Source organism: Castanea sativa, chromosome 11 (assembly GCF_040712315.1).
Source record: "Castanea sativa cultivar Marrone di Chiusa Pesio chromosome 11, ASM4071231v1".
Classification (NCBI taxonomy): Eukaryota; Viridiplantae; Streptophyta; class Magnoliopsida; order Fagales; family Fagaceae; genus Castanea; species Castanea sativa.
The window spans coordinates 53,871,688-53,889,315 of NC_134023.1; the positions used below are offsets into that span (position 1 = coordinate 53,871,688).

General features: G+C 36.2%; 3 protein-coding genes across 6 annotated transcripts; 2 read left to right on the forward strand and 1 right to left on the reverse strand.

The window, feature by feature from the left end:
- Positions 1-747: 747 nt before the first annotated feature.
- On the reverse strand, positions 748-5,012 carry LOC142617582 (phosphatidylinositol N-acetylglucosaminyltransferase subunit P-like). Of its 4 annotated transcripts, none has more exons than XM_075790486.1 (6): positions 4,728-4,999; positions 4,153-4,211; positions 2,951-3,226; positions 2,109-2,181; positions 1,202-1,320; positions 776-1,070 (listed from the first exon to the last, which is right to left on the reverse strand). In XM_075790486.1, exons 3-6 carry the CDS (start codon positions 3,135-3,137, stop codon positions 946-948), a joined length of 504 nt encoding a protein of 167 aa, XP_075646601.1. In that variant the 5' UTR covers positions 3,138-3,226; positions 4,153-4,211; positions 4,728-4,999; the 3' UTR covers positions 776-945. The 4 variants fall into 4 exon arrangements, with proteins under 4 accessions (XP_075646600.1, XP_075646601.1, XP_075646599.1 ...); XM_075790484.1 differs by having other exon boundaries at positions 4,138-4,211; XM_075790485.1 differs by lacking the exon at positions 4,153-4,211 and having other exon boundaries at positions 748-1,070; positions 4,728-5,012.
- Positions 5,013-9,322: 4,310 nt separating this feature from the next.
- On the forward strand, positions 9,323-10,772 carry LOC142616727 (serine/threonine-protein phosphatase 7 long form homolog). The gene is made up of 4 exons (XM_075789519.1): positions 9,323-9,867; positions 10,027-10,117; positions 10,238-10,583; positions 10,723-10,772. Exons 1-4 carry the CDS (start codon positions 9,323-9,325, stop codon positions 10,770-10,772), a joined length of 1,032 nt encoding a protein of 343 aa, XP_075645634.1.
- Positions 10,773-12,721: 1,949 nt separating this feature from the next.
- On the forward strand, positions 12,722-17,151 carry LOC142616728 (protein PIGMENT DEFECTIVE 338, chloroplastic-like). Its single transcript, XM_075789520.1, has 6 exons — positions 12,722-12,784; positions 13,114-13,194; positions 13,333-13,430; positions 14,804-14,929; positions 16,504-16,552; positions 16,657-17,151. The coding sequence occupies exons 1-6, from the start codon at positions 12,722-12,724 to the stop codon at positions 16,831-16,833; spliced, it is 594 nt and encodes a 197-aa protein (XP_075645635.1). The 3' UTR covers positions 16,834-17,151.
- Positions 17,152-17,628: the final 477 nt, after the last annotated feature.

Genomic DNA, 17,628 nt, shown 5'->3' on the forward strand with positions numbered 1-17,628 from the left:
GGCACATGGGGATGGAGAAAATTGCTTAAGCTAAGAATTAAAGCAAGATCTTTCTTAAGGTTTGCAGTGGGAGATGGGAGTAGAATTTCTTGGTGGTTGGATTGGCAGCATCCTAATGGAGTTCTTTACTCCAGATATGGTTTTAAGGCAGTCTATGATACTGCTAATAATATTGAAGCTACGTTGTCAAGTCTTGGAAGATAAAAACTGGACATGGTGGCCAGTAAGATGATCTAGTAGCTATACAGAGTAAACTATCTTCGGTAAATTGGGGGTAAGGTTGCCAAACATAATCTCTCCTAGAACCCGCAAAAAGCGGGAACTTTGTGTACTCAGTACGACCTTTTTTTTTATATTTTTTATAAAGCATTTTCTTTTTTTATATTTTTTATAAAGCATTTTCTTTTTTTATATTTTTTATAAAGCATTGTCTTTTTTTATATTTTTTATAGAGCATTTTCTTTTTTCTTTTTTTATAAAAAAAGTCAATGAGTATGAGATATTTCTATATGACCAAAATTATTGGCCTTCTTCTACATGGGAACCATAGACAATTTCCTAAGTTGGCTAAAGGTAGAGTCAGCCTTGTCCTAACACTTTCACCAGTTAACACTAACAACAGCTTTGAAAAAAATTCATAGTGTCATCCACCATGGAATCTATGATCCCATTTTTCATAGCAAGAATCACCCCTGAATTTGAATTGACACCACCATACATTTCATGACAGTTTATTGAAACAACCAGTAGAATAATATCACAATAATCTATGCTATTCAATAATTTTTTTTATTTTTTATAATTCAATATTACAACGGGGGAGGGGATTTGAACCCTAGATGTTTCTAGTGAAAACACCCGGAGGTGCTAACCAGTTGAGTTACAAGTCAAGTCTCATGGCAATCTATTCTATTCAATAACAATATGTAATGTAGGTGCGGATTGTCAATTTACATTATTAAACATGAGATAATTAATTTTATTGATGCCAATATCGGATATGGACTCAATGGGCTGCTCATCAACATCCACTGAAGGAACAGAGCTCAATGGTTCTCTACTGAATTCATCTGGAGATGTGACAAGCACAAGATTAACACAGAGTTCAAAGATACACACACACACACACACAGTTTCTAATCTTCCTAAACTTCAAGAAGATCTTAAAATGCATCATAATGGAGGCCGGTTTAAGGCTTACCAGACATTATGTTTAAGGAAGTTGGGGAAGGAGTCGACATGAAGTTAAGGCCAATGTAAAATCCCAATGCTAATACTACAGTCACCATAAAATAAGCTGGCACTGTCAATGCCCAATGCCTGAAACAGATAAGGTTGATCTCACAACTTAAAAAGTGCAAATAATTTAACCTACCAATCCATTTTAGAGAGAATTATGGAAATAATTATATAATTAGGTCCAACCCATGAGGGGATAATTTTAGAGGTTTCCTTGGTTGTTTTAGAATCCAACATTGAATATAAAAATAATAAAGAGGTATGTTAATTCAATAAAGAGTGTGAGTCCTACATTGATAAAAAAAAAAAAGAAGTATGGAGGTGTAATAGTCACTATAAGTAGAGTAGGGGCGTAGCTTTTGTGGATTTGTGAGAATTAAAAGACAAAACTTAGTCCAATATGTTAGTGCGAGAACACCTTTGAATGTTACATTTGTGAGACTTTGTGTGGTTGTAATCCTTATTATTAATATATTATTTGCAGTGTCTTGGTGTTACTTGTGTTTTACATTAACTTAAAAAAATTCAATTCATACATTTGGTAGATGTTCTCGTTTTAAACACAAACTTGTCAACATTCAGACTTAGACTGCTCTTTTTTATATTTTTCAGAAGTTCCTTTTTTACTTTCTACGCCTACCCAGTTGTTCTTTAATATAAGACTTCACCCTCCACCTTTCTTTTACAACGGCAGGAAACGTCATTTGACCCAACACTCATTGGCTTTCAAAAGTTATTAAATTTTTTTAGGTCCAAATTCAGCAAATGTCACCAGATTTTTAAAAATTTACAATTGGAAATGTTAAGGCATAGAAGAATTCTGAACTGACCAAATTTAAATGTATAACGTAGAAACCAATCTTAGATACCTGCTGGGATAGTAGGAAATTCCAATGGAATGTAGCCAATCCTCTGGAACATATGCCCATACCAAGAACATAACTGCTCACAGCAATAGAGGTGTATGAGAAATTAACAGATCCCTAGTGACGCAAGCAAATCATAAAAATTTGGTTAAAATCTCTTATCACACACCCTTGCCATTAGGTGGTGGGGGGGAAGCACTTATATTGCCAAACAACAGGTAGCCCAGCATATCATATATATAACAGCTATTGGCAAAAAAACTATAGAATAAGGTTGATGTCACTGCACTTACTGCTTCTAGATATACAAAATCATTCACCAATGTAAATATTCTTCACTTGACATCCTAAACCTTTTTAATTGAACTTATAAGAAACTATCAAAATTGAAGATCTTAGAACTAAAGCCAGATGAATAAACTTGAATGAACAATTGCACCACAGTATGCTGTTGTCATAATCAATTTTATATACACACACATAGAAAGTGCAGCTGTCACAGCATGCCAGAGATATAAAGATGCATCTCTATGTCAGCATGACAAAGAAAGACCCACCATTGTTTATAGTAAGGCTCAGTTATCCAGACAACAGAGTAAGGTAAAGGTGAATTCACAGATAACATCATATATATATTGATTGAAATATTTTGACTTTTTTCAGGCAAATTCCAGAAACATTTCAATGCTTTTTTTAAAAAAAAAAAGGCAGTCACTATTCCCTACAAATTAATCAAAATCAATAACCTCAATTAAGAGTTTCAAGACCCACAGTAAATAGATAACTAGGCAACTTTGGCTAAATCATGTCTAAAATGAAGTAAAAGCATAATTAATGAATTGGACCTGTAGTGATGACAGTTGTTATGGAACCAACAAACCCATAGACTTCTGATGGCTTGGGACCATGCTCTCCAGACACTCCAAACCCAGAAGTCCTCTCATCTGCAGCCAAAAAGGAGATAGTTGCCCTTCTCTTCTTTGACATACTGAGAATTCTTCTGGGACTACTGACAGAATAAGGATCTTCCATGGCTTGCCCTTATCAAAATCTAGCATTCCAGCATACTCAAGGTGATGTTATTGAATGCCAAATTCCCAACTGGAAGCCAAGATTCATAGCTGCAGTGAAACCCAGAATAAACACCAAAAGACATAAGACAACTGTAAACCCCTTTTAAACAAATATGGTATCATCACCCACGAAGGATTAGACCATATAGAAATCTAAATTCAAAGTAACAGGACATTAAATACCACACATAAAACATACACAAAAACAAAATTTGCCCACAGGTGTCTGCATATGGTGGACACAAGTCACAACCATGGTGCTAGTGGATTCAAAAGTTATTTTTCTCATACAAGCACTCACAAAAATTATCTGCAAAGTCATGAAAGTAAAAGATCAGACTTAGAGCAAAAAACTCCCACTTTTGCTGAGTCTAGGAGAGATGATTGGTAGGAAGCCTTAAACCCAATTTCCCTTTTTTTTTTAGAGGCGATTGCCACACTTGAACCATGACCTATCACTTTTGGTGGAAAGCACTTGCCATTGCACTAAGTCCCGACCTTAGAGGTTGGGAAAGTAATAAAGATTAAGGAACCACATCAAAAGAGAGAGAATGACAGAGCCAAATTTAACATCACAAACAGATATGAATACACAATAAATATTATCCACAAACACATATGTACAGTACATATATATCAAAGAATCACTGAGACTTTAAAAGGCTTTCTGATTGCAGGTTTCTAAGGATACATATTATTGTCAATAGGAAAGGAAACATGAAGCTAAGACCAAAACCATTTAACACTATAACCTTTTTAGATGATTGGTGGCACAATATACATTCACCCAATTTCTCAAAAAGCATTAAAAACATAATAGTAAATAAAACAAGGAAATCATTCTGTCATTAATAACCATGGAGAGTGGAAACTTCCCAAATGTACACTTTTCATTCTGTTTTATTTTCTAAATTATTGGCAAGTTATACTTGCACCCCGTGAGTTTTTTAAACTATTACAATGGGGGGAATAACCGTATTGGTGCAAGAACTCAGTGGCAGCACTTCTGATCTTTATTTCCACCTTTCTAACACTGCAATGGAAGCATAATTTAAACATATTAGTTATGTGGCCACTTTTGGAACTCCAGTCTTCCCCTGTGAAAGAACTCAAGTTCCACTAGAAACTAAAAACATAAAAAAAACAAAAAATATCATCTCATAATTTTCTCTATGGAAGTAGGGTGGTGGGCTCATTTAGTGACAATAAACCCCTATCTAAGTGGTGTGCTCATTAGTCTGGACGTGATGTAATTCAGCGCTCACATATTCAATATACCACACTATCGGTTCATATGGGTTTTTTGAAATGCCTTATAAAAGTTTCTCAAAAAAAGAAATGTCTTATAAAAAGGGAGTGTTATAGTTACCCTTCCTTGTTTACTTTTTTTTTGGTAATGGGGCAAAGCCTAAATGGCTTGAATAGTTGAATTAGCTGAGAGAACATTTACACAATCAATTTGGGTGCATATCAAAAGCTGCATTAATTACCATTTACTAAATCATGGTCTGTGATTGAAACAGAGAAAGCAATTGGAGAGAGAGAGTACCTTGAATAAATACTTTTCTGTAGACTTGGCTGCTTTTTTAGTTATTTTGAGTTTTGACCGGAACTTTGCGGCCGTTTATAGATGAAACAAAACGACTGAAGATTGGGCTGGATGTCGTTTTGGATCCTACGTTTGGCCGTTTGGGAGGGACTGCTAAGTCTGTTAAGACAAGAAAAGTCGACCCAACAAACTTCAAAACTTGACGTACGAATAGTAATCGAACTGATTGCCGGTGCGTTTAGTTTTAGTTGGGGTGAAAAAAGAAAACATGATCGGCTCATAACATTTTCCACTTGTTTCAGTTGTTTGGTGGTAAATAAAACTCAGTGGAAGGAAAGAGAATTTTTTTTTTTTTAAATAACTATAAAATCAGAACTATATCATTAGTAAACGAAGGTTTGAAACAAATTTGGTTTCTAACAAATCGAGTCCAGAGAACTCGATTTTGGGCAAAGAAATCGAGTTCAATGGACTCGATTTGTTCATCTGCCAGCAGCTGACGTGGACAGGGAGGCCACGTCGGCCTAGAAATCGAGTCCATTGGACTCGAATTAAAAATGTAGTAAATCGAGTCCATTGAACTCGATTTCCTTGAAGCTTAATTCCACTTAATCCCTCAATTTCAAACACTCTCGCCGTCTCTCTCAGTCTGACTCTGAAATCTCTCTCAGTCTCCACCGTCTCTCACTGTCAATCTCTCAGTCTCTCCACCGTCTCTCCACCGTCTCTCCACCTCTCTCCACCGTCTCTCACTGTCAATCTCTCAGTCTCTCCCCCGTCTCTCCACCTCTCTCCACCGTCTCTCACTGTCAAATCTCTCGGTCTCCACCGTCTCTCCACCGTTTCTCCACCGGTTCTCCACCGTCTCTCACTGTCAAATCTCTCTCATTCTCCACCGTCTGTCAGTCACACCAGCGTCTCTCAAACACTCTCCCACCGTCTCTCCACACACCCAAATCCGACCCAAAGACCCAAATCATCTCCATTGCAAGGTAAGTTTTTACTAATTTTCCCCTTCATTTTTCTGGTTCTTAATTTATTCTTGTGTTAATAAATGGTTGATTTTGTATTTACATAATTTAATTTTTACTATTAATTGGCTAATGAAATTTGAGGGCATTTGTTGAGGAGGAGGAGGATAATCTGTGCTATATGTTCAAAGTCCAGCAAGATTTGGTTTTTGCATATGTCCTAGTTTATGATTAGTTTTAGGGTTATTTTACAAAAGAAATACAGTTGATAAAAATTTGGATAAATAATTAATGAAGTAGATAATATATATAAGAATTTGTTTTTGTTGCATGTAATACTATAGGTGTTGAACAATTATTGTATCACAGTAAAATCGAGTCTAAAAAATTCGAAATGTTAGTTTGCTAATTAGTTTGAAAACGATGTTAACTAACATATATGTTTGAAAATGGGTGTCTTATGCCAATTTTCTCCAGGATTCCTTACTCCTTTTATCTTTCAAATGCCCATTTGGTACTTTTTTTTTCACTTTTTTTTTTTTTGAAAATTTAGCACTATTAGTTTACCTTCTATATGTAAGATTAACATAAACAAATGCATGAACTTTGTATAAGATTATACAATGTTATGCAAATGTGCACAATAAATGTAAACTAACAATTATCCATCCTCTTATTGGTTAAAAAATCACTCATTTTTAAAAAAATTGTAAAAAATAAATAAATAAACTACATCAATTTGAGGGCAAATGTGCACAATTATTGTTTATAATAGATTCTTTTATGGTTTTTCTGTAATTGTGCTTTTTTTAATTTAGAAACAATAATTGTGCTTGTTTCCTTCAAACTAATATAATGTTCATATGATGAACAACTTAATTAAGAATTATAATATAAACTAGAGACAAATATTTTAACCATACAATTAAATTAAATAGAAAATTATAGGGGATTATATAATTTACTAATGTTTTTAATAAAGGAGGGTCACTTGACACCAAGAGAATTTAGCTACTTAGGACAAATAACTTTGAGACACAACTAGTGAAAATTAGCACCCTTGAAAATCATTATCATTATTATGATCATATTTGACACCATATTATCACACATTTTTAAGAGAGATTTCTCTAACAGGAGTTGCTTTTAGGCTCAACTAGTTTGATGGTGTAAGTGTGCATGGGATTTCAATTTCATAAATGAACTAATTGAGGATTTTTCTTTGAAAAATTAACAGATAATATAGAAATTTACTTAATAGTTAACTAGCTATTCACATGGATGAGGTTAATACTTTTATGAAGTGCTTAAACACCTATCGTGCTTAGTCATGTCAGTTCATCAACTTGGAAAAGTTTGGGGGGGGGGGGGGGGGGTTCCCTTCAAAGTAGTACACTAAAAATTTCTAAAGCAAGTTAAAAACCAATTGGCACTAATTAAGCTACATTATGGGGTCAAATATTAGGGGCTCCTTAAGTTAAAAGGAAAAGTAAAAAACTATCATAGGTAGGCTACACTTACTAAATTAGTGGCCTAGGCCACCCCAATTGATACTACATTAGCCTTTCAATCCCCAAAAGCATGTGTGAATATATGGATGTAATATTTAGGGGATTATGGTGTAAGTCAAAGAAAATAGTCCTCCAACCATCTCGTACCTTTGGTATGGTCATCCCTATGTAAGTTGTTGGTTGAAGGAGACAAGGGTTTAGGCTTTTTTTTCTTTACAAACAATATAGCAATGCTTGCCAAACTTGCTTGGTATGCTATCACGTAAGGATAACTCATGTTAGAATCCTATTAGCAAAATATAGGTTGGGAAGTAACTAGTTGAGGAAAAGTTCAACAAAGAAAGCACCATGGATGTGGAGAAGTTTGGAGAGGGTTAAGTCATTGTTGTCAAAAGGAACTTACCGCCTAGTTCGGAATGGGGACCTAGTTTGGGAGGATCACATCAATGGAATTCATATTTATTAGACCATAGTAATTAATTACTTAATATGCGTTATTCCTAAGTCATAAGCCATAGTGAATTTGTTAAATTAGCAATAATTTATCCAATTTTTGCACACAATGAAGAACTCTACAAGTAGAAATGATGGGGACAGATCGGTACCCACAATAGAGCTAAGATAGGGAACTGCACTGTGCAGTCCATCGGGCATAGCCTCCAGGAGAAGAAACAGTGGCTACTTGATGGTAGGCATACAGTCGTATAAATACATGACATGTTATATACTTGCAATGTGTTCTGTTCAGTCCTCAAATATTGACTGTACTGAAAAAACAAAGTAGGAAAGACAGAATAAAAGAATTCCATCTCCCCCCCCCCTAGCGGATAAGCAATGTAAATTTTATTCAACTAAGAAAAAAAAAAGTCATCCAATTAAGTACACAAATTACATCCTGTATACACCTGGGGACCAATACAATGAAGTACACAAATTACAAGCATCCATCAAAGCATAAACTGAGAAAAGAGAATGATTTCCTACAACTAAAATCTATTCCGATAACGTTTTATAAAGGAAAAGAATTCCAGCTTTACTTGCCAACTTTACTGCAATCATAAACTTTGGGTTGGTTCTATCTTCTATTCAAAAAAATAAAAATAAAAGAACAAACTATGGGCTGAATTAATCATGCCATTTTGGAAGAGTAGGCATAATTTAATGGGACACGTTTCAGATCTTTAGAAACAGCAGAATACTACCAACAAATTCAGTCATGCCAAAAAAATATCCTGGTAATATCTGCTAGAAATTCCTTGTATGTATTTTTTTTGTAGGAAATGAGACTTGGGGACGGATTTACTTTAAAGCTTTAGGCAATTGATGCATTTTCTTCTAATTTAATATGTAGTATGGCTGCCGTTGCTGGGGTGGATGATGAGTTCGGTCCTGGTCCCAGGGTTCCTTCGGTGTTAAGGTTTCTAACAGAACATCGATCATCTGCTGTTTGGGAAGGCCAGGTAAAATTAAAATCGACGACCTGCTAAATTTCTATATTCTTTTCTTATCCTTTCACATTATGTTGATTTTTTTTTTTTTTTCATTTCTAAAATCCTAAGTTTGTCAATGGTATCACTAGCTTTGAATGCATAGTAATGCTCTTGCAAAATGGTCTCTAAATAATTATCTACCTCTTATCATTTTCATTTTAGGTTATACTGCTGATTTTGTTGATGTAATTCTTCTTGAGCATAACCTTAATCTTGATATATAGCTTTTGTATTTTTGGTTTTTGTATAAAAAAAAATAAGAAGACTACAAACCCTTCATTAAATAAGTTGTCATAAACTCATGGAAATTCCAATTGAAGAACTTATAGTCTATTTTCCCAACAATAGCTACAATCATTTATACAAAGGTTATGGCATATTACATCTCATCACCATGGTTCTATCATGTGTAGGATCCGGGGGTATTGAAATGTCGTGGTCGTAATGAGGAGTTTCGAAAACGAAGCCCGATGGTGGATGATCGCGTCCTCGACATTGTCAAGAGAATTGGATTAGAGGGGCTGTATAGGACTCCATTTAGAGAGCTTGACCATAATTTGATAACGGCCTTTGTTGAGCGATGGCGGCCTGAAACCCACACCTTCCACCTTCCACATGGTGAGATGACGATCACATTACAAGACGTGGAGGTTCTGTTGGGGATTCCAATCGATGGTGAGGCAATTGTTGGAACTTGTGCCTTGAAATGGGCTGTTGAATGTCAAGAAATGCTTGGAATTGTTACTAATTCCGTGGTGCTTAAAGGACAGAGGATCCAAATCAAGAAGCTACTTGAAAAAATTGACCAAGGGCTGCCCGATGGTGCAGAAGAGGTTGTTGTGCATCAGTATGCACGGTGTTATATTCTAGCACTCCTAGGGGACACAATTTTCGCTGACAAGTCTGGCGATAGGGTGCATACGATGTGGTTGCAGATGTTGAGGGACCTTCACAATCCACCTCGGTACAGTTGGGGGAGCGCTTGCCTTGCATGGTTGTACAGAGAGTTATGCAGGGCAACCGACAAAAACGCTAGTCAGATTGGTGGGGCCTTAATACTCGTTCAATATTGGGCATGGTCTAGATTCCCTTTCTTGTGCCCAAGGATGGACCTCCCACCAGATGGTGCATATGGCCCACCATTACCATTTTCGCCATTGTCTATTAAGTAAGTCTCTTCCTTGACAGATTCTCTCTATTTTTTTTGGATCCATCATTTTAAACGATATGACACATTGAACTTAGCATTATTCAACATACATATCCTTTTTCTTTTTTATTACATTGCATATTTGGTAGATATTGATTTCCTCTTTCTTCATTGTAGGTTGGTTTGGGTCGTGAGCACGAAGAATAGCCCCGCCGAAATCTGTTTGGTTCAGTACCGTCAACTTCTAGATTCTATGTATCCCAACCAGGTATCCAAATTGTGTTTCTTGTAATGTTATCTTAGTGTATACTCTTATAACTGTAAAATATGTCAATTCAAAATAATTGAACATTGCATAATGTGTTGCACTTTTTTTTTACTACAACAGGTGGTGTGGCAACCATATGAAGCCGAATTAGGCCACCTGCCTGCGTTCTGTGTAGCAGGACGGGACATGTGGACGGCGAGGGTGCCGCTTGTATGTTTCTGGCTAGTAGAGAAACATACACCGGATCGTGTTCTTCGTCAGTTTGGGATGGTGCAAGAAATTCCCGAAAATGTTGATACTGACGATGCCCTTCATAAGATAGACTTGAGGGGGAAGATTGAAGTGGATTGGAGGGTCAGACATTTTAGCCACATCCAAGTATGGAATACGAGAGCACAAAAACTATGTCATGGAGCACGACTAGAGGGTGCTATGTCGAGTGTTCATCCATACTTCGGCTGGTATGGTAAAGTCACATGGAGGTTTGTCGACCACACTAGCGCCTCTCTTCTTATTACGGTAATCGCTTTGACCTTTCTTTCCAAATTTTGTTGCGTATTACCATTTTTGCGTTACGTGTACTAATTGTATTACAACATTTGCAGGTCGCCATGCACAAGCAAATTTTGATGCGTTATGTAGTAGACAGTCCTGAGCACAAGCTGATTACAGCTATGCTGAAGGAAGTGGATCGCCTTCACCGTCTAGCTGCCCATCTTCCCTTGGAAGATGCGGATACAGCAAATCCAGAACTGCCAGAACATAATGCACGACCAAGCACGAGCTCAACTCCTGCCAGCCATAGCCATGGCCAGTGTGTTGCACCCCATCAAGGCCAAAATCAACCCCCTCCACCCCCACATGCTTATCCTGCCCCAGAGTTCCCTCCACCCCCACATGCATCACCTGCCCCAGAGTTCCCTCCACCCCCACATGCATCTCCTTCCCCAGAGATCCCTCCTCGTAGTACTCCCGCATTTCCTGACCTACAGATCCCTGTACCCACTGCACATGCATCTTCTCACCCCGAGATCCCTTCACCCACCCTATGTACATTTTCTGACCCCGCGCATCTATCCCTTACTCCACCATCCTTTCATCTCGGCATTGATTTCAATGACACCCCTCAGGTCATGCACACTCAATCTCCCTCGTACGCATTGGTCATATACACCATGTACCACCCCATAGTGACTCCATGTCATTCATGCCCACTCCTGGACTGCATACAGCTCCTATGACTATGAGCCTCACTCACATTTCGTCCGCTACACCATCCTCCCCCGCAGTTGTAGTATCTTCAGTTGTTGGGAGTCAAGCAAATCAACCAGCTGTGCATGTCGAGAATGAGCAAGTTGATGAGCTACAGTCACCCCCACAAGGTCGGCCTAAACGCACAAGAAAAGCACCTCCTTGTGGGACAGGTGGTCACAAAGCAGGACACAAGGCTGGCCCCACGGTATGCATTGGTCATTTACTAGCTTTGAATACTTTCGTGACTGCTGTTATAGTTGGTATTAAAATTCATTTGATCCATTGTTTCTTTGTAACTTCGTCTTTGCAGCAACGCAAGGAGCCTGACCAAGGAGATGCGGTACCCCCTCCCCCACATACCAGACATTATACAAGACAGCGTAAGCGTCAAGTGCCATAGGGTTAGCACCCCATCTGCCCATAACCCTATGCTTTTCAAGTGCCATAAGGTTAGCACCCCATGATTTCAGCTAGAAAAGTTAATTAATTTTGGGGAAATCTTCATATATTCATATATTTTCACTGACCATTAATGGCCCAATTGGGGACTGACTTGATTTCATCCTTTAAGTGTTGGGGGAGATCCTTAAAAGCAATCTTGGTGGACGTTGTTTGAATCAAAAGTACTTGTTCAGATCATGATCCTACATGTATTTGTATTTGCTTGATATGCATAGTTGGCCCCCTTCTTGACTGCTTTAACCTTTCATGACTGATGGTTTAAAACAATTAATCAATATATGTAATTTGACATCATTGAATATGGAAAATGGAAGTTTTACAATTTTGGAAAGCTTCCATTGGATCATAAATCATTGGTCTACCTTGGTTATAAAATCCTAAGGGGCCTTTGATTCTACTTTTTATTTTAATTTCAAGGTCAGAATAAATTTAGTTCAACATCCCTTTCAATTCTAGACATGCAAACATACACACACAGTTGTAGAAACATTCTTCCAGGTACATAAAGTTTCTTAATATATAAATATATCATGTTTAATCCAAAATTTTATTTCATTGAATCATAAAACATCAATCTGGTTCTGCAACTCAACCTTCATATAATTCATGTGTTATTCTTGTTTAGGTTCTCCATTTGAAAAACTTACCCAAAAAAAAAAAAAAAAAGGGAAGAAAGACCCTGGCTTCTAGTAAAAAGAGTATATACTTGAATTGCTTTAATACCCATAGTTATTTTTCTTGTTCACAGTCATTATGCAATCTTTACTTATTGGGTTTAAGGCTGTCTACCAGCTACCTTTTCAAGATCCCACTTCTAGCATTTGGTATGACCTTTTTTATTATTACTACTGTTACTAATATATGAGTAAATCAAATGGAGTTGTGAAAATGGGCCATATGGTCAACTACTGCCCTACTATATTTATTCTAGGCCCTAATGTAGAGCTAGTGGTGCAGTTGGGCAAGCTACCTACTACTTGATATAAAAATTTACACGGAACATACTTGCATGTAAAGTAAGATATATAAACTTATATGGCAAAGTAAAATGAGCCATCTGGGCAACTGCCTGGGTACCATATTTATTCTATGCTTTAATGCAAGGGTTGGGGTCCAGTTGGGAAGAGCAAAAGCATTACATACTTAATACTTTTACTTTACTGATAATGCAGTCTGGGACTTTCTAACCTTTCTATTCTCTGTTTGTTTATATACATTCACCTAGGTTCAATGCAAACCTTTTATGCTTCTTAGACATAATATGTTTATTGCTGGTGTAGGTTGGACGCTGGGTATATGTGCAGATTACTAGAATTGATGAGGCTAAAAATGACTTAATATTGAGTGAGAGGGAAGCTTGGGTTAGTTTTTCTTATGTCATATGGTGTTTCTTTTGCTCAATTTGTTTCTTGCAATAATATTTTTTGTAGTTCTCATTTGGTTTTCTCTCTTTTACTTTTCTTTAAAAAGACCTGCTATCTTTTCACATAATTTTGCAGGAAATGTTAAACCTTAGAGAGGGAACACTTCTAGAAGGGATGGTTAGAAAAATCTTCCCGTATGGAGCTCAAATAAGGATAGGCGAAAGTAACAGAAGGTGAGGAACAATTAGTATTTGCTTTGAAAACTTGTCCTGGAAGTAAGTTGGATATGTGTATTTTCTTGATTTTTCTATTTTTGAAAAAAGAAAATTCTAAATATGTGAGTGAGTTGGGATCGGAGTTGCTAGACAAGGAGATAAACAAAAAGATATTATGTTATTGGTGAAGGTTGCTGATTCTGGTACATTAAAGAACAGGGAAAAAGGACAAAAGGGTAAAAAAAAAACATTTTATGAGATTTCTGGTGAGCTGTCTTGAAGAACAAACTTTCATGCATATGTGTTGCTATTCTTTCTGACATAAAGCTTCAACAGTGAGTCTTATGAATGACAGCTACCATAATGGAGATTAGGGGTAGTCAAAATGGATGACCTAGTGCTTCAGTTTATAGATTTTATGGAGGGGGGCATAAAATGAATGCTTATGTTATGGCTGAAATAAGAAGAAATTGTTGTAGGAATTTCTGGAAGTGACAGAAATTACAGGTTTTTGGTTCCAAATTAGTATTAATAATGGTCATTGTTTGGATGGTCTTGTATTTGGGGTTTTACGCAATGTATTTTTGTATTTGATTTCCTGCAATCTATTTCTGTTTCTTTGTGATTTTTTTTTTTGTGTATTTGTTTCAAGTCGGTCTGTTCATCATCGTGAACATGATGCACTTTTTTATTAATGAAATATCTATTACCTATAAAAAAAAAATTAGTATTAATAATGGTAGGTTCAGTTGAAACTAAACCCTATTACTTTAACAAGTATAAAGTAGATAAAATTCATTACCAAACTCCTCCAAACAACTCATCTTCTGTCTATTTCCTGATTAACAGATGAATGCAATTATAGGGAACAGTCAGTAGCTATACTTTTATTTTTATCCCCTAATATTAACTTTTCAGTTTCCTTCTAATTTAAGGATGTTTGAAACATATATGATTAATTATACCCTATGGAAAATACTCTTTTATTATATAGGACCTTTGGTGGGATCCATTAGTGAACCCACATTGGCTTTGCAAATTGCAATGAGCACCATATGCATTGAAGGGCCTTTAACATCATTTTGCCTTCCATGTTTCATGGATGTAATTCATATATTAAATTTGCATCTTTTATGTTATTTAGAGTGTGTTTGGGAGGTGATGAAACTCACAGCTTATTAGAGTTTTTAGCTTATGTCTGGTACTATTCATGGGTCCTATTGCATTTTTTGGTACTATTCACCGTACTATTGTACTTATTCAGCTAGCTTTTAGCTATTTTTACAATTTTTTTAGCAAAAAACTTTCAATTTCAGCTAAATAAGTTGTTCCCAAATGGACCCTTAGTTTATAAATGGTCGATGATTGTCCTCATTTTTTTTGTCTCACAGTGGGATGCTGCATATCTCAAACATCACCCGTGCCCGAATTACTTCTGTCAGTGACTTACTTGCAGTTGATGAGAAGGTTAAAGTTCTGGTTGTGAAGTCAATGTTTCCTGACAAAATCTCTCTCAGGTGACTACGGACTGGGTTTCTGAGTGCAATCCATGCATGTCTAGTGCACCAAAAGCTCTTGCTTTACGAGTAAATGCATAATCATTTACTTTTTTACTAGCAATCTCAAACTTTTCATTATTAAATTTTTTGGTGCTATAATTCATGTCTGAATTAGACATTCATGAATACCATAGTTAATTTGGAAGAAGAATGATATAGTTATATGCCCAAGCAGATGGGCTGAAATTGTTGTTTGTGGTTCGTTTGGTATGCAAATAGAATGAAGAGTTTGACATTCCTTATTTCAATGGATTGATGTCACTAGTAGAGAATCTTTCCTTGTCTACCTAACTATCAATTATGGTCCCCACCCCCCCTCCTCTTTTTCTGCCCTTATAATCTCATTTTTGATTTTCACAAACTTAGTTACTTCTAATATGTTCCAATTCCTGTGTTTGTGCTCCATAAGTTAGAAATAACAGTACCTTTATTTATGAAAGTCTGAGCACGTTAAACAGGGCCTGAGCATGTGGCTTTCGTTGTAAGTAAACTTAAGTGATTATATTTCTTTTCAAGGATCATATTTGTTTGAATCTTTTCTGGCCTCCAAAACAGTAGACCATAATGGAGAAGCTGTTGATTTGAAGGTTTAATTCCTTAAAGATTTGCAATAGTTCCATCTTCATGTTTGTAATAGCAATATGTATTTAACAGTCAACAAAAGCTGTCTTAACTTTTATTACTCATATAAGTTTGCATTGGTAAAGTGATGAGTAGCTCTATCATTGCATTAAGTCCATCTCTACAACTCGTGAAATATATATACTTAGCGATTGTGTTTTATTTAGTAAAATCTGTAAATTCCATAACTATTAGAAGATGATCTTACTAGAGAGTTGTTATTGAGAAGTATGTGAGTATGTTAAAGTGGGGACTTTTTTGGGGTGGGTCGGAGGTGTAAAAGAGGAAGAGAATTATCATCCCCAAAACACAATGGCTAACAGGATTCCTGGGCCAAATTCTCGATGCGATCAATTGCAAAAAAATGGGGGCCTGTCATTTATTCACTAAATGTTATTATAAGATTTGGAGGGCATTTCATAAGATCTGGAGGACCAATCTATAATCATCATTCTATGTTTTCTAATCTTTCTATAGGATGAATTTGTTCCTCTTATGCAATTTTGAAACACAATCGAATTATATTTTATCATGAGGCATTCCAGTGCACATTCAATCTTTCCATAAGGACCTTAACTCATCTAATAATGCAATATGATGGTGTACTTATTTGGGGTGTTATATTAATGCAAATAATTTTGATATAAAGATATTGAGTAGTGGTTATAGTACTACTTATTTGGGATGTCATATTAATTCAATGATGCGTTTGATGTGGGTTCATTACCTGATGAAGGTTTAATCCTTGAAGTTTTAGCCTCCACAATCATCACATTCTGATGAGCAAGATACTGCCTTTATTAGTTTTATTTTTTCCATGTTAGAACCTTTTTTGGTTAGGAAATTTGTGCCAATGCCAAACAGTGGCCCTAAGTAGGTGCTAGTGATAATTTTGCTTCTGTGTCTTGCAGTATTGCTGACCTTGAAAGTGAGCCTGGCCTATTTATATCAAACAAAGAGGTGCTTATATTGTTAATCTTTTTCTCAAAATTGAGATTTATTATATGGCCTATGTGTTGCTTCCATCCAGTTTCCTTAACAGAAAAATTCATTCCTTTTGGCAGAAAGTATTTGCTGAGGCTGATGCAATGGCAAGGAAGTACAGGGAAAAGCTACCTTCTGGTTTTGCCCCTCATAAATCGGAACTCCCTCCAACCAATGCTTTACCCTTTGAGAATGAGGTAAAAATGTATGCAAATTGGAAGTGGTTCAAATTTGAAAGAGAATATGAACCAGCGTGACCCTTAGGGTTGCCCTGTGACAGCATCAAATTAGAAAAAAGGGAGGGCTCAGACCTTGCTATCCTCCCCTAACCCACACACACCCCATAATGAAAAAAAAGTAAATATCTCTCAAGTCTCAACAAGGCCATTATACTCTTGATTTCACAAAAATCAAGTTATTCGGCATGTGTTGCACTTAGATCACAAGCCATTGAAAATCTATGGAGACATGAGCATATGTTCTTGCTGTTGACATAGTTTTCCACTTTATTATTCCATACAAATCTGTAATATGATGAGTCAAAATATTCCCAGTTGTAGTTGCAAACCTTGTCCTTAGTGTTTGCTGTAATATGATGAGTCAAAACACAAGGCTCACAGTGCTTGCTGTTGTTCCTTGACCAAATTGGATATATATCATATGTCTGGCTGCATAACTTAGATAAGTTAATTGGGGTAGCATTTGTATTTTTACTTAATATGACAGCAGAGCTGCATTTTTTACCTCTACTTTTGGGTAGCATTGAAGTTCATCTTATTGTTTGGGTCAGGCTTGGTTGTGCTATATCATTATTGTTATGACATGTACATTACTACTTAAGATATATTGCTGATTCGGAAGGTTCTTACAAATGGTAAACAAATCTGGTCACAAGTCATTTTTTAATATGTATACATGTATATAACTCAAACTTGAAAAGCAGGAAACATTGTTCTTTAATTGTAGCAAACTATTTACAAAATCATAGGATTGCTGTTTATTTATCTTTGATTTAAAAATAATTTATGCATGAAAACTATCTATTAGGAGAG